We start from the raw sequence: 14,979 nt of genomic DNA on the forward strand, positions 1-14,979 counted from the left end.
CCTACTCAGGAGTCTGAGATCTGAGGACTGAGGTCTAAGCCGTCCTGTACAGGAAAATCTGTGAGACCCTTTTCTCCAATTAACCACTAAAAGCCAGAATTGGAGCTGTGGCAAGAGGTATAGTGCCAGCCTTGAATGAAAACAAAAAAACTAAGGAACAGCTCCAAGGTGCTGAGTACAAACCTGGGAACTAATGCACACATTGTTTTCTTAAAATAATTTTCTCCAGGTACTCCCTTCTTATCACAGCAACAACAAACCTCTTCAAGCAAACTTGTGAAGATAGGTTGCTCCCGAAAAAAAAACAGTCCAACAGGAATGTCTGAAGTTAATCCACTCAGTATCCACCTGGCATCCAAACCTTGTAGTTTCATCCAAAACCTGAGATGCTCCTTGGCAACCCTGCAGATCCACTGCTCTGCCCCGGGGTGCCAGGCACACAGTTTGGGAATCATAGGCATAAAAATCATGGTAAGCAGGCTGGGGATATGGCCTAGTGGCAAGAGTGCTTGCCTCGTATACATGAGGCCCCGGGTTCAATTCCCCAGCACCACATATACAGAAAATGGCCAGAAGTGGCGCTGTGGCTCAAGCGGCAGAGGGCTAGCCTTGAGCAAAAGGAGGCCAGGGCAGTGCTCAGACCCTGAGTCCAAGCCCCAGGACGGCCAAAAAAAAAAAAAAAAAAAATCGTGGTAAGCATGATCTTGAAATTTCTTTTCCTTAGGGTATTCTCAGTAGCTGTTCTCTTGTCTCTTCTTCCCTGGCTGTGTCTAAACTGAACAACAGTATAGATATCACTAGACCACTGGGACATTCCTGCCCTTCTGTCCTCCTGTCTTCCAGCACAAAAGCAAATGTAAGTTTAGTTACTTCTTCCCAGACTCCTGCCCTTTCTTCATTTGAAACAGTGTTTAAAAGCTGATCTTGTGTGTATGTGTGTGTGTGTGCGTGTGTGTGTGCATGTGTGTGTGCGTGCATGGGCACATGCCTGTACAAATGCATACACACCAGTATCGTGAGCACATGCCAGTACTGTGGCTTGCACTTAGGACCTGAGCACTATGCCTTCATTTTTTCACTCAAAGCTGGTACTCTAGCACTCACACCAAAGCTCACTTCTAGCCTTTTTGTTTGCTTTTGTGCCAGATCTGGGGCTTGACCTCAACGCAGGAAGCTACCACTTTGTTTTCTGTTCAAAGCTAGCACTTTACCACGTGAGCCACAGCTCCTCCGCCTCCCACATTCTTGTGAGTAACTGGAAATAAGAGTCTCACAGACTTTCCTGCTCTGACTGGCTTCAAACTGTGATCCAATGATCTCAGCCTCCTGAGTAGCTAGGATTCCAGAAATGAGCCACCAACACCCAACTAACTACTTTCTGTCTTTTGCTCCTTGATTGGAGATAAGAGTCTCATGGACTTTACTGCCCCAGCTGGCTTTGAACCAGGATCCAAATATCTTAGCCTCCTGAGAAGCTTGGATTACAGATGTGAGCCACAGGGCCTAGTTTAAAGCTTCTCTTTTACCTGCAAGGTACTTATGAAACTTCTGGCTAGCTGCCCTGCCTGCTCTTTCTTGCTGGTGCTCCCCAAGTTTCTTCCATAGCACTGGGTTCTGAGTTATGCTCCCCAGATCTGAAGCCAAAGCTTTCCTCAGCAACAACCATGAGAAAATGCTGCTAGTTGTTCTCTTTCCAAGGTAGATGAACACCTCTGTACCTTGCTTCGAACAGTGGGATTCTGGATGTGGTCTACTCCCTCTGTCTGAGGGGACTGAGGTGGAAACACTGCTGTCAGTGAGTTCCAGGCTTTGGCTGGAGAGAGCTGCCGGAAAATTCTCCCTCCTTAAGGGCTTAGAAGGTGGGGGGAGGATTGCTTGGCAGTTGCATTCTAAGACAGAAAAACTGCTATTACACTTTCCCTCCTCCACTGCAGAGAACATAAACATTTGCCCACACAAACCCAGCTTATTTTTTTAGTGAATGTTTTATCATGTGGTTTCACCAGGCCCTCCCTGATCTGCCAAAGATTCCTACTGGTTCTCACTGGCCTTTCTGTTCCCTTGTGTTTCACAATGATGCAGTTTACATTAGATGTGTATATCTCTTTCCTGAAGTGCTTCCCTGCAGCCCAGGAGTCTCTGGAGGCCCTTTGCACTCTGGGACGAGCTAGAGGATAAAGGAGCTCTCCTGGTGTGGGGCACAGGTATACTGTTGCCTCCCTTCCACCCAGGCCATCATTAGGTAAAGAGCTTCCCTACGCTGCTTAGAGTCCACTTTTGCTGCTAACCCTGCAAAGTCATTTGAAGTGAGATGTATTCAATTCCCCGTACTTCCCATTCTCCACACCAGCCCTAGCTGCTCTCAGTAGATGAAACACTTTAGCATATCAAGAAGTGCCCAAAAGTAACCCTAGCTACTCAGGACACTGAGATCTGGTAGATCTAGGTTTGAAGCCAGCTAGGGCAAGAAAAAAAGTACACAAGACTCCATCTCCAAATAACCATCAAAAATTAAGGCTGAAGGCATGACTCAAATAGTAGAGCACCAGCCAAGCAAGCCAAGAGAGAGAGTGTGAGGACTGGAGTTCGAACGCTGATACTGCAGGGGTAGGGTGAAGATGGGAAGAAAGTGTCAAAGAAAGAAAATGCTTTGGCTAACAAGATTACAGGTTTATTTTCTACCTGCATTTGTGTTGCTGGTGGCCCAAGAGTGGGTTCCCCAGTCCAATCTTGTGTTGAAGGGAGAATCCTGAAATTCACAATTCACTTATATGCAGTGCTTCCCTAAGAAGACCCTCAGGCACCAAGTGGGGCCTTGTTTGCTGGAGATTACCAAGGAAGGTAGCAAGGTATGGCTTCCAAGGCCAAATCCAGCCCATTCGCGTGAGTGTGTGTGTGTGTGTGTGTGTGTGTGTGTGTGTTGGTACTTGGCTTGAACTCAGGGCCTGGACACTATCCCTTCGTGTTTTGCTCAAGGGAAATACTCTACCACTTGACATATAGCTCCACTTCTGTCTTTTTGGTGGTTAATTGCAGATAAGGGTCTCATAGACTTTACTGTTGGGGCCGACTTCAAAGTGAGATCTTCAGATCTCAGCCTCTTAAGTAGCTAGGCTTACAGGCATGAGTCATTAGCCCCTAGCTCCATGCTTCTTGGAGTTTTTTTTTTGTTTGTTTTTTAAAATACAGACCACAGCTGTGTGCATTTATTTACCCATCATCTCTAGTGATGCATGCTGTTTTCTTAGAGGTCACTGTAACTGAGGTCATTGGCCACAAGCATCTCTTCAACAGACATGGCTGTTGACCTGTGGTGTAGTGTATTTCCTTCATCTCTGCTCGCATGTTTGGCAATGGTCAACTCTGTGCAGCACTGGGCACTGAGTCTATGCTCACTCTGCATGCTCATTACTGCCAATATTCTACATGTGATGATCTGCATGTGATTTAACCTCTTCTTAGAATACCTCCTCTCCCTCTGTGAATATCTCCTTACCCACTGTGAAAGGCCCCATCCTGCTGTGCATTACACATAGTTTGATTAATCTGTGATAAATCATTATATGCATTTTATCCTCAGATGTTGCCTCATAAACAAAAAAAGTTGGCAAGCAATATTTGAGGATTCCAGCAGTAGATTTGGTCAGATTGGGACTGCCATGTGTGGCCTCTGTTTCCACAGGGTCCCTCTGTGAGCCTATGGTCTTCTCTTTCTGTCCATCTCTATGGTCATTACCTTGGTCACCATCCATCACACCTCTTCAGGATGCTCACAGGTGCAGCTCTGTGCTCTGTATGCTTCCTGGTCACTTCACAGAGCCTCTCTCACCCTCCTCATTTATTCATGCTGCAGACACAAGCAGGTGAGCTTCACCAGGCACTAGCAACAGGGAAAACAATAGCAATAAGATAGGAGTACAACCAGACATGGGCATGCATGACTTTAATCCCAACTGCACCAGCTATGCAATAGACAGAAATAGGAGAGCTGAAGACCTTATCTAAAGAATAAACTAGCCTGGTCACTAGTGGCTCACACTTATGAGCTTGGTGACCACCAGCACTGCCTAGAAGGATAGTGAGAGAACACAATGCAGAGAGTCCCCTTAGAGCCAACAGTGCCAGACTGTGCCCCTCCTTCCAGCCAGGGGGAGAGATGGGCTCTTCCTCCTGGAGCAAGGTTGGCCATTGACTGGAATGATCATTTGGACACTGGGCTGTGCATGAGGATGTCACATCACCAATAGACACAAAACCTCTGCCATGTCATTTAAAATTTCCCAGCAGCCACAATAGAAAGTAAAAATAAGCAGAGAAAATGAATTTTGACAGTGTATTCTATTAAGCAAAAAAAGATAAACTATTTATCATTTCAGAACCTGAATGTTCTGAAGTTTTTTAGATCATTCACATTCTTTGGTCAATAATATGTTTTTGACATCTGCACACACAGCCTGTCTTCTTGAACCACATTTCAGGCCTATGGAGAAGGGCAGCTACCCGATCCCACAGGGAACAGCCATTACCTTCCATGATCCCATCCTACAACTAACGTTGCTCCGCAGCACCCTCTGGTGCCACCTTTCTCCTGTTCTCAGCTAAGGCAAGTTGAAACAAGCCCTTGAAATGACCTGACACCTCTTTCTTCTTGTTTCTCTTCCCCCTCCTGTACCCTCCTCCCCTTCCATTCCACAGCTACAGGATTCATCAGAAACCCCAGTCACCTCTTCATAGTTTTCTTCTTTCAATTTTTTAGTATAAAATAAAAGAATTAAAAAGAAAACAGTCACACAAATGTAAAGTATAGTGGATTATTTCAACTCAGCTAAAGAAACAGCATTTTCATAGTTCCCCCAGTTGGCCCAAAGGTCTGGTTCAATGGCAACCTCCCATCCCTGAATCATATATAAATAAATAATCTCTTATTATTTTGTGTGTGTGTGTGTGTGTGTGTGTGTGTCTGTGTATGTGTGTGTGTGTGTGTATGAGGGTGTCCTAGGGCTTGAACTCAGAGCCTGAACACTGGTCCTTAGCTTTTCCATTCAAAGTTAGGACTATAAGGCACAGGCCCACCCTAACTAGAGTTTAGCATCTAATGAACTCCTAATTGGCTGCCTGCTTAGAGAAAGGGGCTCAGGATAGGGAGTCACTGGCCTGCAATTGAGTTTTGATTAATGCCTATATGTCATCCCTGTCTCCCACAGGACTCCACCATGTATGTTGTGCCTGTGTCTCTTCCTTTCTTGGGTCACATGTAAAATAAAGCTCCCCGGGACAGGGGGGCAGTACAGGACATGCTCTTTGCCTGCCTGCTGTACTTCTGATGCCTGTTACATTGTTTTTGCCTCAGACTGATGGAGTGAGTGCATGGAACACACCTTGCTCTCTTTTGCCCAGAAAGTAAATAAGTTGTTTTTCTTTCACAGAATGCAAAGACTGCAGAAAGTCTTGCTAAATCAGCACAGCACAAATCTGTGCCAGGTCTCTTTGAAAGATTCCACTAAAAGGTGAGACTTTCTGCTTCTCTATCTGGAATTCTGTGCTTGTTTTTTTTGTTGTTTTTTTTTTTGTAAAAAACAAAACAACAAAACTTTTCAGTGTGTTTGTTGTCAGCTGTGAGATTGAACAAGAAGAGGCTTTGGACACAGATTTTGGGAAGAACATCTCCCCCTCTCCTGTGATTTGAATGTCAGTTGACATAGATATGAAAGCAACCTGTAAACTTATGGGTTGTCCCTTTGAGATTTCTTCTGTAGTTGGTCTTGAAAAACAATTTGGCCTCTACTGTTGTCTGTGCCTGGCACTTACGCTGCCTCTTTTCTTGTGTTTTGAGCCCCTAGGTAACACTTAAGCTCCTGTTTATTAAACATTGCAGAAATATGACAATGCTTAATGCCCTTTCCAGCCCCAAGAAATATGGATCAGGAGAGTTCAAAATTGTCATCTCTTTAAGCTAGGAACACTTTCATGAATGCAATTGTTGACTGCAGTGTTATTTAAAATTCAGTAGTAAAAATTAGAACCATTAGATCACCCACATTAATGTCTAGTAATTTGTCATACATTGATGAAAATGGTTTTCTCACCCTTTATTTATATTCATCATTTATTTATTTAATGTATTTATTTATTCATTCATTCATTTATTTTTGTGCTCATCCTGGGGCTTGAATTTGGGGTCTGGGTGCTATTCCGTAGATTTTTTTTTCTTAAGGTTATTGCTCTACCACCTGAGCCACAGCTTCACTTCTGGTTTTTTGGTGAATAATTGCAGTTAAGACTCTCATGGACTTATCTATCTAGCTGGCTTCAAACTGAAGTTCTCAGATCTCAGCCTCTTGAGTAGCTATGATTACAGGACTCAGCCATTGGCAGCTGGCTTGATTTTATTTTAAAGCTGGTCATACTATATAGTCCTGGCAGGTCTCATGAGCCTCTTACCTCAGCCTTCTAAAGGCCGGTCTTAGAGGTGTGCACCATCATACTTGGTATGGCCTTAGAAATATTCTTGAAGAGCATTTACTTCCAGAAGTTTAATATATAGAGTGTCTTCAGGCTTCAAAGCAATGAATAACTTGTGTACACATTATTATCCCTACTATGTTGAAAATACATATAAAAGCCAGGTGCCAGTGGCTCACATCTGTAATTCTAGTTAGTGAGGAGGCTGAAATCTGAAAATGGAGGTTAGAGCCCAGCCTAGGCAGACGAATCCAGGACACTCTTATCTCCAGTTAACTAATCAAAAGCAGTCAGTGGAAGTATAGCTCAGGTGGTATAGCTCAGCTTTGAATATAAAAGAAAAGAAAAGGCATACAAAGAAAGTAACGGTGGTTATCTTTTGCTTTTTTCTTTCAACACGTACTCCGTGGCTTTCAGCTTTTTTCTAATGATCATGTCATCATTTCTACAAACAGTCTCGGATTTAAAAGATGATTTAATTGGCTTGTTAATGAGATTTCCAAAGTAAGCCCTTAGTATTCCTCTGGGTTTCTGTGGCATTATTGAACACTGTTCAGGAGAGAGGATGCTGTCATTACTTTGGCATCTACTGGAGGTGAGATTTTCACAGTTGTCACAGGGTCCAAGAGGGACAAAATTGATTTGGATTCTTATTTTTTTATTTTTTAACTTAATTTTTATGCATTGGGACTTGAACTCAGGGCTTGGGTACTGCCCCTGTGCTCTACCACTTGATCCATAGCTCTACTTCTGGCTTTTTGGTGATAAATTGGAGATTTTAGGGATTAGGGATTAAGGATTTTGCTCAGTTCTCAGGTTCCTAAGTAGCTAGGATTACAGGGATGAGCCATTGATACCCAGCAAGGGGCCATTTCTTTCATGGGACAATTTGGATTTGGAAAACCTCAAGGGTCTTAAGTGCCTAAATACGTACTTCAGACCCTGTGGTGAGGACCTGCTGGGAAGCTAATTCCATGGCTCACTCATTTCAGGCCTTGTGCTTCGGGTGTGGTGAGCTGGTCCAGAGGCGCCAGGAGGCTAGCTGAGGGGTATGTTCTCCAAGGACCCAAAGAGATCCCATTTCTTCCATGCTCTAGAGATTCTGTAGAGAGATAGGTCTAGAATATCCCCATCACAACCAGCTTCTCAGGCAGGATGCATGTAAAGCACATTCCATGCCAGCTCAGTCTGTTTCCAGTGGCCCACTGTTGACTGTATCATTAGGAGTGAAAATGCAGCCTAGAAAAACAGTGAAACTTGCATTTACAGGCAAAACAGTAAAGAAGTAAGTACGAAATCAATTACAAATTTTCATGTGAAATTGTGTGTGTGTGTGCGTGTGTGTGTGTGTGTGTGTGTGTGTGTGTGTGTGTTGGTACTAGGGCTTGAACTCAGGGCCTGTATGCTGCCCTTTAGCTTTCTCACTAAAGTCTGGCACTCTGCCTTTAAGCCATACCTCTACTCCTAGCTTTTGAGGGTTAATTGAAGAACATCTCACAGAGGACATTTCTGCCTGGTCTGGTTTTGAACCATGATCCTCAGATCTTAGCCTTCTGAGTAGCTAGGATTAAAGGCATGAGTCACCCACATGAACTCAGCTCTGTGAAAATTATTTCCTTTAATTTTAAATTCAATTTCTTAAATTTTAAACTCACCTTATTCAAACCAGCATACCAGCCAACACCACCATATCCCCAAATAATTATAAAAGACCAAAATAGTACCCTAACAAAATAATAGACTTTGAAGAGAAATGTTTGCAATAAAATGTTAAGAGTCTCAGTGGGCACTGGGACATGGTGAGATGAATAGATCCTACTCCTATTCCTAAAGCTAGAACACTCAATCCCAAGGGTGCTAGCTAGAGGTCTGACATGTGAAGTTGGACACAAGAGCAGCATGTTGGGGTAGCAGAGGTGAGGGGTGGAACATTTACAAAGTATGAAGACAAAACAAAACATATGCAACCACCAGTTTATTAGATAGCCTATCTTGGAAAACTTGAGGCATGTTAAAAAATGCCCATTCCAGGCCCTCTGGGTTATATGCAACAAAGCTCAAGCAAGTGTAAATAGAATGTTTTCTATATAAATGCTCTCAGTTACTCATGGGAACTGGGGACTCAGTTTTTACTGTGAGGAACATTTCATGTATATGTTATTGGCTTGGGTAGCATACACACAACATTGTGAAAACTAATATTCCTCTGCACCTCCTATGCATGTACATAAGGGGGCAGTGTTGTAGTGTCTAAGAAAGAATGGCTCTAGCCTGGAAGAGACCTTAGGCTGCATGCCACAGCTGGTTGTGATGGGGATATTCTGGACCTATCTCTCTATAGGATGTGGTGGGAATATGTCAGACATGTGAAGGCTGGATGAAGGATGCTCCACCTCATAGACTTGAAGTGGACTCCCTGGGTGGGTTCACTGAGCATGTTCATATCATCATCCCACAAGGAACATTGATGCTGTATTTGATGTCTCTGGATCTGGATTGACTATAGATTTCCTGGTTCTCAGGACTGAGCTTAGCACTGAGAGAGACCCTTGTATTTTCAAACAAATGAATTATTGGGTAGGTGAATCCATGAGTGAATTCTTGAATGATTTTGGGCTGGGGAGACTCTTGCTTCTCACTGAAGTTCCAAGAAAGAAGGATCTTGCCTCTTCTGGCTCCTCTGCAGTTTGGACTTGCATGTTTAGATGGCCCTTCTCTTCTCTCTCTGGTATCATGACAGTCCCTCCACTGAGAAGAGGCTCTGCTCTTTTGTGCTGGGACATTAGTTCTCCATGTAGCTAGGAAACAGGCATACCCTTTTGTGAAGGGACCTCTCCTTTCATATAGATAAAAATGGGCCTAGACAGAAACAGACCCTGCCCACTTTTATCCATACAGTAGAGAACTATTTGGCACTAACACAATGTTTTCAAGGAAATAACCTGCTTTATATAGAAATAGCAGATTCTGCCCCCTTACATTATCACAGTACATAAGGACCCACCATCACTATGAAGATGCTCATGTTTGACCTGATATGGCACAAATGCTATAGTGAATGTGTATGCATGGAAATAGAGGCAAATCTATAGACAGAAAGCCAAGCAGTTGTTAACTAGGGAATGAGGAAAGGGGGAAGGGCTCTTAATGGGTAGGATTTCCTACAGTAAGAAAGACTTCCTATGGGATGGGGCTTCTGTTAGAATAAGATAGAACTGGTCGTTGTACAATACTGGAAATGTGCCCAGAGCTTCTGAATCACACACTTCATATGATGACTTCAGATTTCTGTTTACCAGAATTTTCAGAAATGACAGTGGAGCTGAAGGGCCAGTAGCTGATGCCTGTAATTTTTAGCTACCTAGAAGGCTGAGATCGGAGTGCTGAAGTTCGAAGCAGGCCTGGGAAGACAAATGGAGTTTTGTATTTTCAATTAACTATGAAGAAGTTGAAAGTGGAGCTAAGTCTCAAGTTGTAGAGTGCTAGCTGTAAGTAGAAAAGACAAGATGCTGGGCACAGGCCCTGAATTCAAGCTCATTACCAGAACCAAAATTAAAGAAAAACAAAATCAGTGTGACAGGGAGACAAAAAGCATGTGAAAATGAGTAAAAGTTATGGGAAGGAACCTGGAGAGTCATCACATGCAGTTCCTGTCACTAATGGGTTCTTGTTCCTGTGTTTCCAGCAGATACACCAAGGACCCTTCATCCAGCAACTCCAACCCACAAACAATCCCCAGACAAGAATCAAGCTCAAGCTGTTTGGCCACTCAGGGTCCAGGCAAACAACATTGGTGGAGTCTCTCAAGTGTGGGCTGCTCATGGGAGCTTTTTCAGGGCACTGGCCAGGCTCTTCTCAGAAATTCCATCTGGTTCTCACCTTTCTCTTCTTGGCTGTTAAACCAACAGGTAGGAGCCTCCAGGTGGCCTCTGTGTTTCCAAGAGCTGTTGATTCTATACCCTCTGGTCAAGAGCTGGTCATTGGCCTAAGGATGACAGGATCCCATGGCCTTGGTGGCTATTGACCTTGGGTCTGTTTTCTTCTTGTCCAGCGGTGGCTAACTGTCCCTGTTTCACTTGAGTGAAATCACTGTCACAGCTAACCTCCACCCCTCAGATTAAATAGCCTCATTCCTCTTCCCGGGGGTCTGTTTTCTATATCCAGATTCTAGAGTAGGCTTCCATTAATGCTGCCTTGCTGTATGTAATCATGAGCTTCAGGGGTACTTGGGGAGACTTGGGCCTTAGGGCTCTAGGGAAAACACCATCTGCTCTTAGCAGATCCATGGCAGGTCTAGTGTAGGGTGCTGTACCCCACCTATCTTCTAGGTCACCTGGACCTCAGAGATGCCTTTTGCTGCTGAACCTTATTTCTTCCTCACCCCACCTAGGCAGCATGAGCCTGGCTCCTCCAATAACATGGTTAGGAAGATAAAGGCTCTTCTTGATTTAACCCATGCAGCATGTATTTTTGGCATCCTGTCATTCAAAAGGAGAGGGCCTTTACTTCCAGTAGGAGCTCAAGGAAAAGATTCGTACATATTCTTTCCTTATGTTTGAGAAAAGTTCAAGTCTCAGACAGACCATGTGGAGATTTGCAAGTCATGATAAAGTAACAGGGACTACAAAAGGAAGGGAAAAGAAACCCCCAGAGGTTCCCTAGCTTGTAAAGTAGTGCTCCTCAGATATAAAAATTCCAAAGTATGAGTGTATACTTTTGTAGACGCAAAGGTCCATGAGAAGAGCTTCATGAGATTGGTACATCTCATGCTAAGCTGAATTCCATGCCTGAATCTGGATAATTTCATTTAATAATTAGCCATTACAGAGAAAACTAACCCACGGCCCAGTGATATATGGTGTGTCTGCCTGAGTGAGGTGGCCTGGCCTGACAGGGTGCTGTGTACTGTGTAGAATGAGGAAAGGGATAAAGAAAAGAGAAATAGTTTTCAGTGTTTAAATCAAGAATTGGCACCTGGAAAACTGAGTATTTGGCTTCTTTTGAAAAGTTGGAATCATTGGTTACACTGTACTCACCTTCCTGTCCGGCTTCACATATGAGAAGGTGGTGTTCTGTACCTCACAACTGTATCCCTCCATAGCCCAAGAGTCCATTAGAACAAGAGAGAACACAAAAGCAGACCTCCTACCCATGTGTGAAATTCTGCCCTGTGACCAGTGATATTTCAAGCCAGTGGAGAAAGGACAGCCCACTTGGAGCAGGAATTAAGTGTAGGCCCCCTGGGTAAGTCATCCTGGTCAAAGGGAGAGGCAAACTGGATCTAGATGTGTTTGGCCAATACCAGGAGTCTTCTGGGAAGACCTGGGCAGAAGGAGGCAGAACCCAGAGCAGCCTTCACTGCTCAATGCCCAAGTGTCTTGGCTGCTCCAGAGAGTGGGCAGACTCTATCCATCCTGGAAGAATGCGATTCTTTGGCCATTAAATCAAACACTTGTCTGCAGCCTGTGCAGAGGCAGGCGTGGTGCCCACAGGCCTTGAAATATCTTTTCCTCCTTCCTTATGGATCCAAGCACACCCTGGTGGGGCATCTGTGGCTCCATGTTAAGAAAGATACTAAAGGATGCACAGCTGGGGGAGGAAGAGGATGAGCCCAGAAATCCCTGCAGCTTTGCCCTGGGAAGAACATGGTCACTCTCTGACCTTTACAGCTGACTCACCAACAGAAAGCAACACATCAGAGTAGCAAAGCTTGACACCATAAATGAGGCCTTGGGAAGCTCAGAGTTTGGCTGTAGGCTATGCTTACTGAGGAACAGAAGGTGCTGTTGTTTTCTACATCCCTGGAGAAGCCATGCCTTCAGCTGATTCCACAAGCAGCAGCAATATCACCTCGTGGTGGCACTACCTGGTAGTACTCTGCTCTCTCCCAGGAAGAGGTTGAGATCTTTTGACCTCACCTGGAATGGTTAGACCTTGGTCTTTTATATAGTAAGACCTCACCTCCACCACCACCACCCCCAGATGCATGTCATTCACTCAGATAACAAGGAGTTTGTATAGTGTTGGACTTTTGGTCTATTGGCATTGCTATTCTCCTGAAGATGCTGGAAGCAAAGGCTGAGCTCTTATTAGCAGAAAATGCCTATGGCTCATAACACTGACCAGTGACCCCTGCAGCTCTTGCACCCATTCCTCTGGATGACTGTTTTTCTGTGTGAGCAATCATTGGAGTCACAAGTGGCATTGGAGGATTCTGAATTCACACACTGGCCTGGCACCCAAGGCTGGTGGAGACGCAACCACCCATGAATCTTAGTCTAGTCACATGGCAGCAACACTTCTCTCTGCTTCGTGCCTGACTAAGGGTTCTGATGGCTTCGTTGTGGTTCTACAGAATGAAAAGAAATATCTGACTTCATGGGTCAGATGAGTCCTCACTAGAGAACAGCAGCTCACAAAGTCACATGACCCTAGCACCATAGTGGGCTCTTCCTCAAAGACTTCCATTTTTAAATACTGGTGGAAGTAGTGAGCAAAAATCATAAAATGTTTTCAATTTCATGATTTATATTATTTCTCAACCAGCTATTATTTGCAACCTCGTATATACAAACTTTTATTCTTCCTGTACTGGGGCTTCCTCCTCAGGCCCTTCAACTCAGGGCCTGGTTGCTGTCTCTTAGCTTCTTCCACTCAATACTGGTGTTGTACCACTTGAGCCACATCTCTACTTCTAGCTTTTTGCTGGTTAGTTGGAGCTAAGAGCCTCATGGATTGTCATTCTCCAGCTCTCTTCAAACTGTGATCCTCACATCTCAGCCTTCTAAGAAGGTAGGTTACAGGCATGAGCCACCAGCACTGGGCTTCCATATTGTCTTTAAACTCACCTTTTAAACTTACTGAATTGTATAGGTTTGATATGAAAGTGAGAAATGAATTAATGAAATGAATAAATGAGTGAATGAAAATGAAAGAGTCTATGTCCTTCCTATCAATGGAAAACAAGTACTACTACTACAGATAAAAGGAAACACAGAAAAATCAGGTATTGGACATCTTGCTGTGTGCTGTCCTTACTGAGGAGGATTATCACTTACTGAGGGAATGCCAGAGGCTTCCCACCACAAACTGAGACTTGCTGCCAGAGCAACTCAGAAACCTCCAGAGGATTCTCAAAACTCTCATGGTGAGTGGCAGGGGATTTAATACCAAAGCTTATGACTGTCTAAATCACTTTATATCCAGCCTAAATAAAAGAATTTCCTGTACCATAGTATTTCACATCTGTGTCACTCAGGGGCCTAGAGGACACCCCTATGAAACTTGGATGAAAGGATGGTCATGAGGTAGAGGCAGGGCAATATAGAAGAGATAGTGTCACACCCAGTGGTGTCACACTACAAGGAGGGAAGCAATCACTTCTCCAGGCCAGGAATGAGGCCGAATCCTGGGTGTCACTGAGAATGTTGAGCTGTGAGGAGAAGCTGCTCAGGAGGAGGCTAGAAGTAGCAGCAAGTAAAAAAGGAAGAAATCCACTTACCTTTCTCTCTCCTGTCTCCCTTATCAGCTGCCTCTAGACTAAAACCAGTTGTCAAGCCTCCAAAATGCAGTCCAGAAGCTCCTCATCTGGGGGCATAGAGCAGGACAGAAGAGAATTCTTGGAAAGTTCTGGAAATGAAGACATTTCATTTCAGAGAAGGAAAATGCAGGGTGGGGTTAGGAGGTCAAATCAAGTACTGGACCACCGAGGTCTCACACACTTCCTTTCTGGCGTGCAGTTTCTATGATCATCATTAACCTGTACCCTGGCTTCGAGACTGTGAGTGTGAGCAGCCACAGTATGATGTTTGAACCTGGCCTCACCAAGTGGATGCTGGAGGTGTTCAGGGCACCATCACCTGCAGTGCTCAGCTGATGGCCAGTCCACCAAGGCCATCCATACCCAGAATGCCTATTTCAATGGTATGTGCCACCTTCCCAAAAGGGAAGCAGCTTGTCCCAGAAAGTAGTTCCCACATCTAAAGAAAATCCCATGTGAACTGGCACTGACAGTGTTTGACAAATAGAAACTGGTTAACACTCCTGAAAAATAAATCTGAATGGTAGGGTTACATCCGCACCTAGCAAAGCACTTAGCACACAGTAGATGCTTAATACCTGGCGAGTAAATGAGAATACCTTTTATAGAACTGAGTGCCCATCTAGATGAAAATCTCATAAGACACACCTACTAGTAAATTTTCTGGACTGATTTTGTGAGAGATATTTTTTGCTTGTACCAGAGTTTAAACTCAATGCCTTATACTTGTTAGGCTGGTGCTCTATCACTTAAGCCATGTCTCCAGCCCACCTTTTTTGCAGGTTACTTTGTTTTGTTTTTTTGCTTTTTGGCCAGTCCTGGGCCTTGGACTCAGGGCCTGAACACTGTCCCTGGCTTCCTTTTGCTCAAGGCTAGCACTCTGCCACTTGAGCCACAGCGCCACTTCTGGCCGTTTTCTGTATATGTGGTGCTGGGGAATCGAACCCAGGGCCTCATGTATACAAGGCAAGCTCTCT

The 14,979-nt window shown here is 44.3% G+C and overlaps 1 protein-coding gene across 1 annotated transcript in view; it reads left to right on the top strand.

Moving 5' to 3' along the window:
• The first annotated feature begins 255 nt into the window (after positions 1–255).
• LOC125352469 (ral guanine nucleotide dissociation stimulator-like) overlaps positions 256–14,979 on the top strand; it is a 51,309-nt gene continuing 36,585 nt past the window's right edge. The window contains 5 exon segments of the mRNA XM_048347577.1: positions 256–471; positions 5,427–5,507; positions 10,148–10,370; positions 11,564–11,706; positions 13,336–13,348. Coding sequence (XP_048203534.1) covers positions 5,428–5,507; positions 10,148–10,370; positions 11,564–11,706; positions 13,336–13,348 — 459 coding nt within the window. The 5' untranslated portion in view covers positions 256–471; position 5,427.

This window comes from Perognathus longimembris, chromosome 1 (genome assembly GCF_023159225.1).
Source record: "Perognathus longimembris pacificus isolate PPM17 chromosome 1, ASM2315922v1, whole genome shotgun sequence".
In the NCBI taxonomy this organism is placed as follows: domain Eukaryota; kingdom Metazoa; phylum Chordata; class Mammalia; order Rodentia; family Heteromyidae; genus Perognathus; species Perognathus longimembris.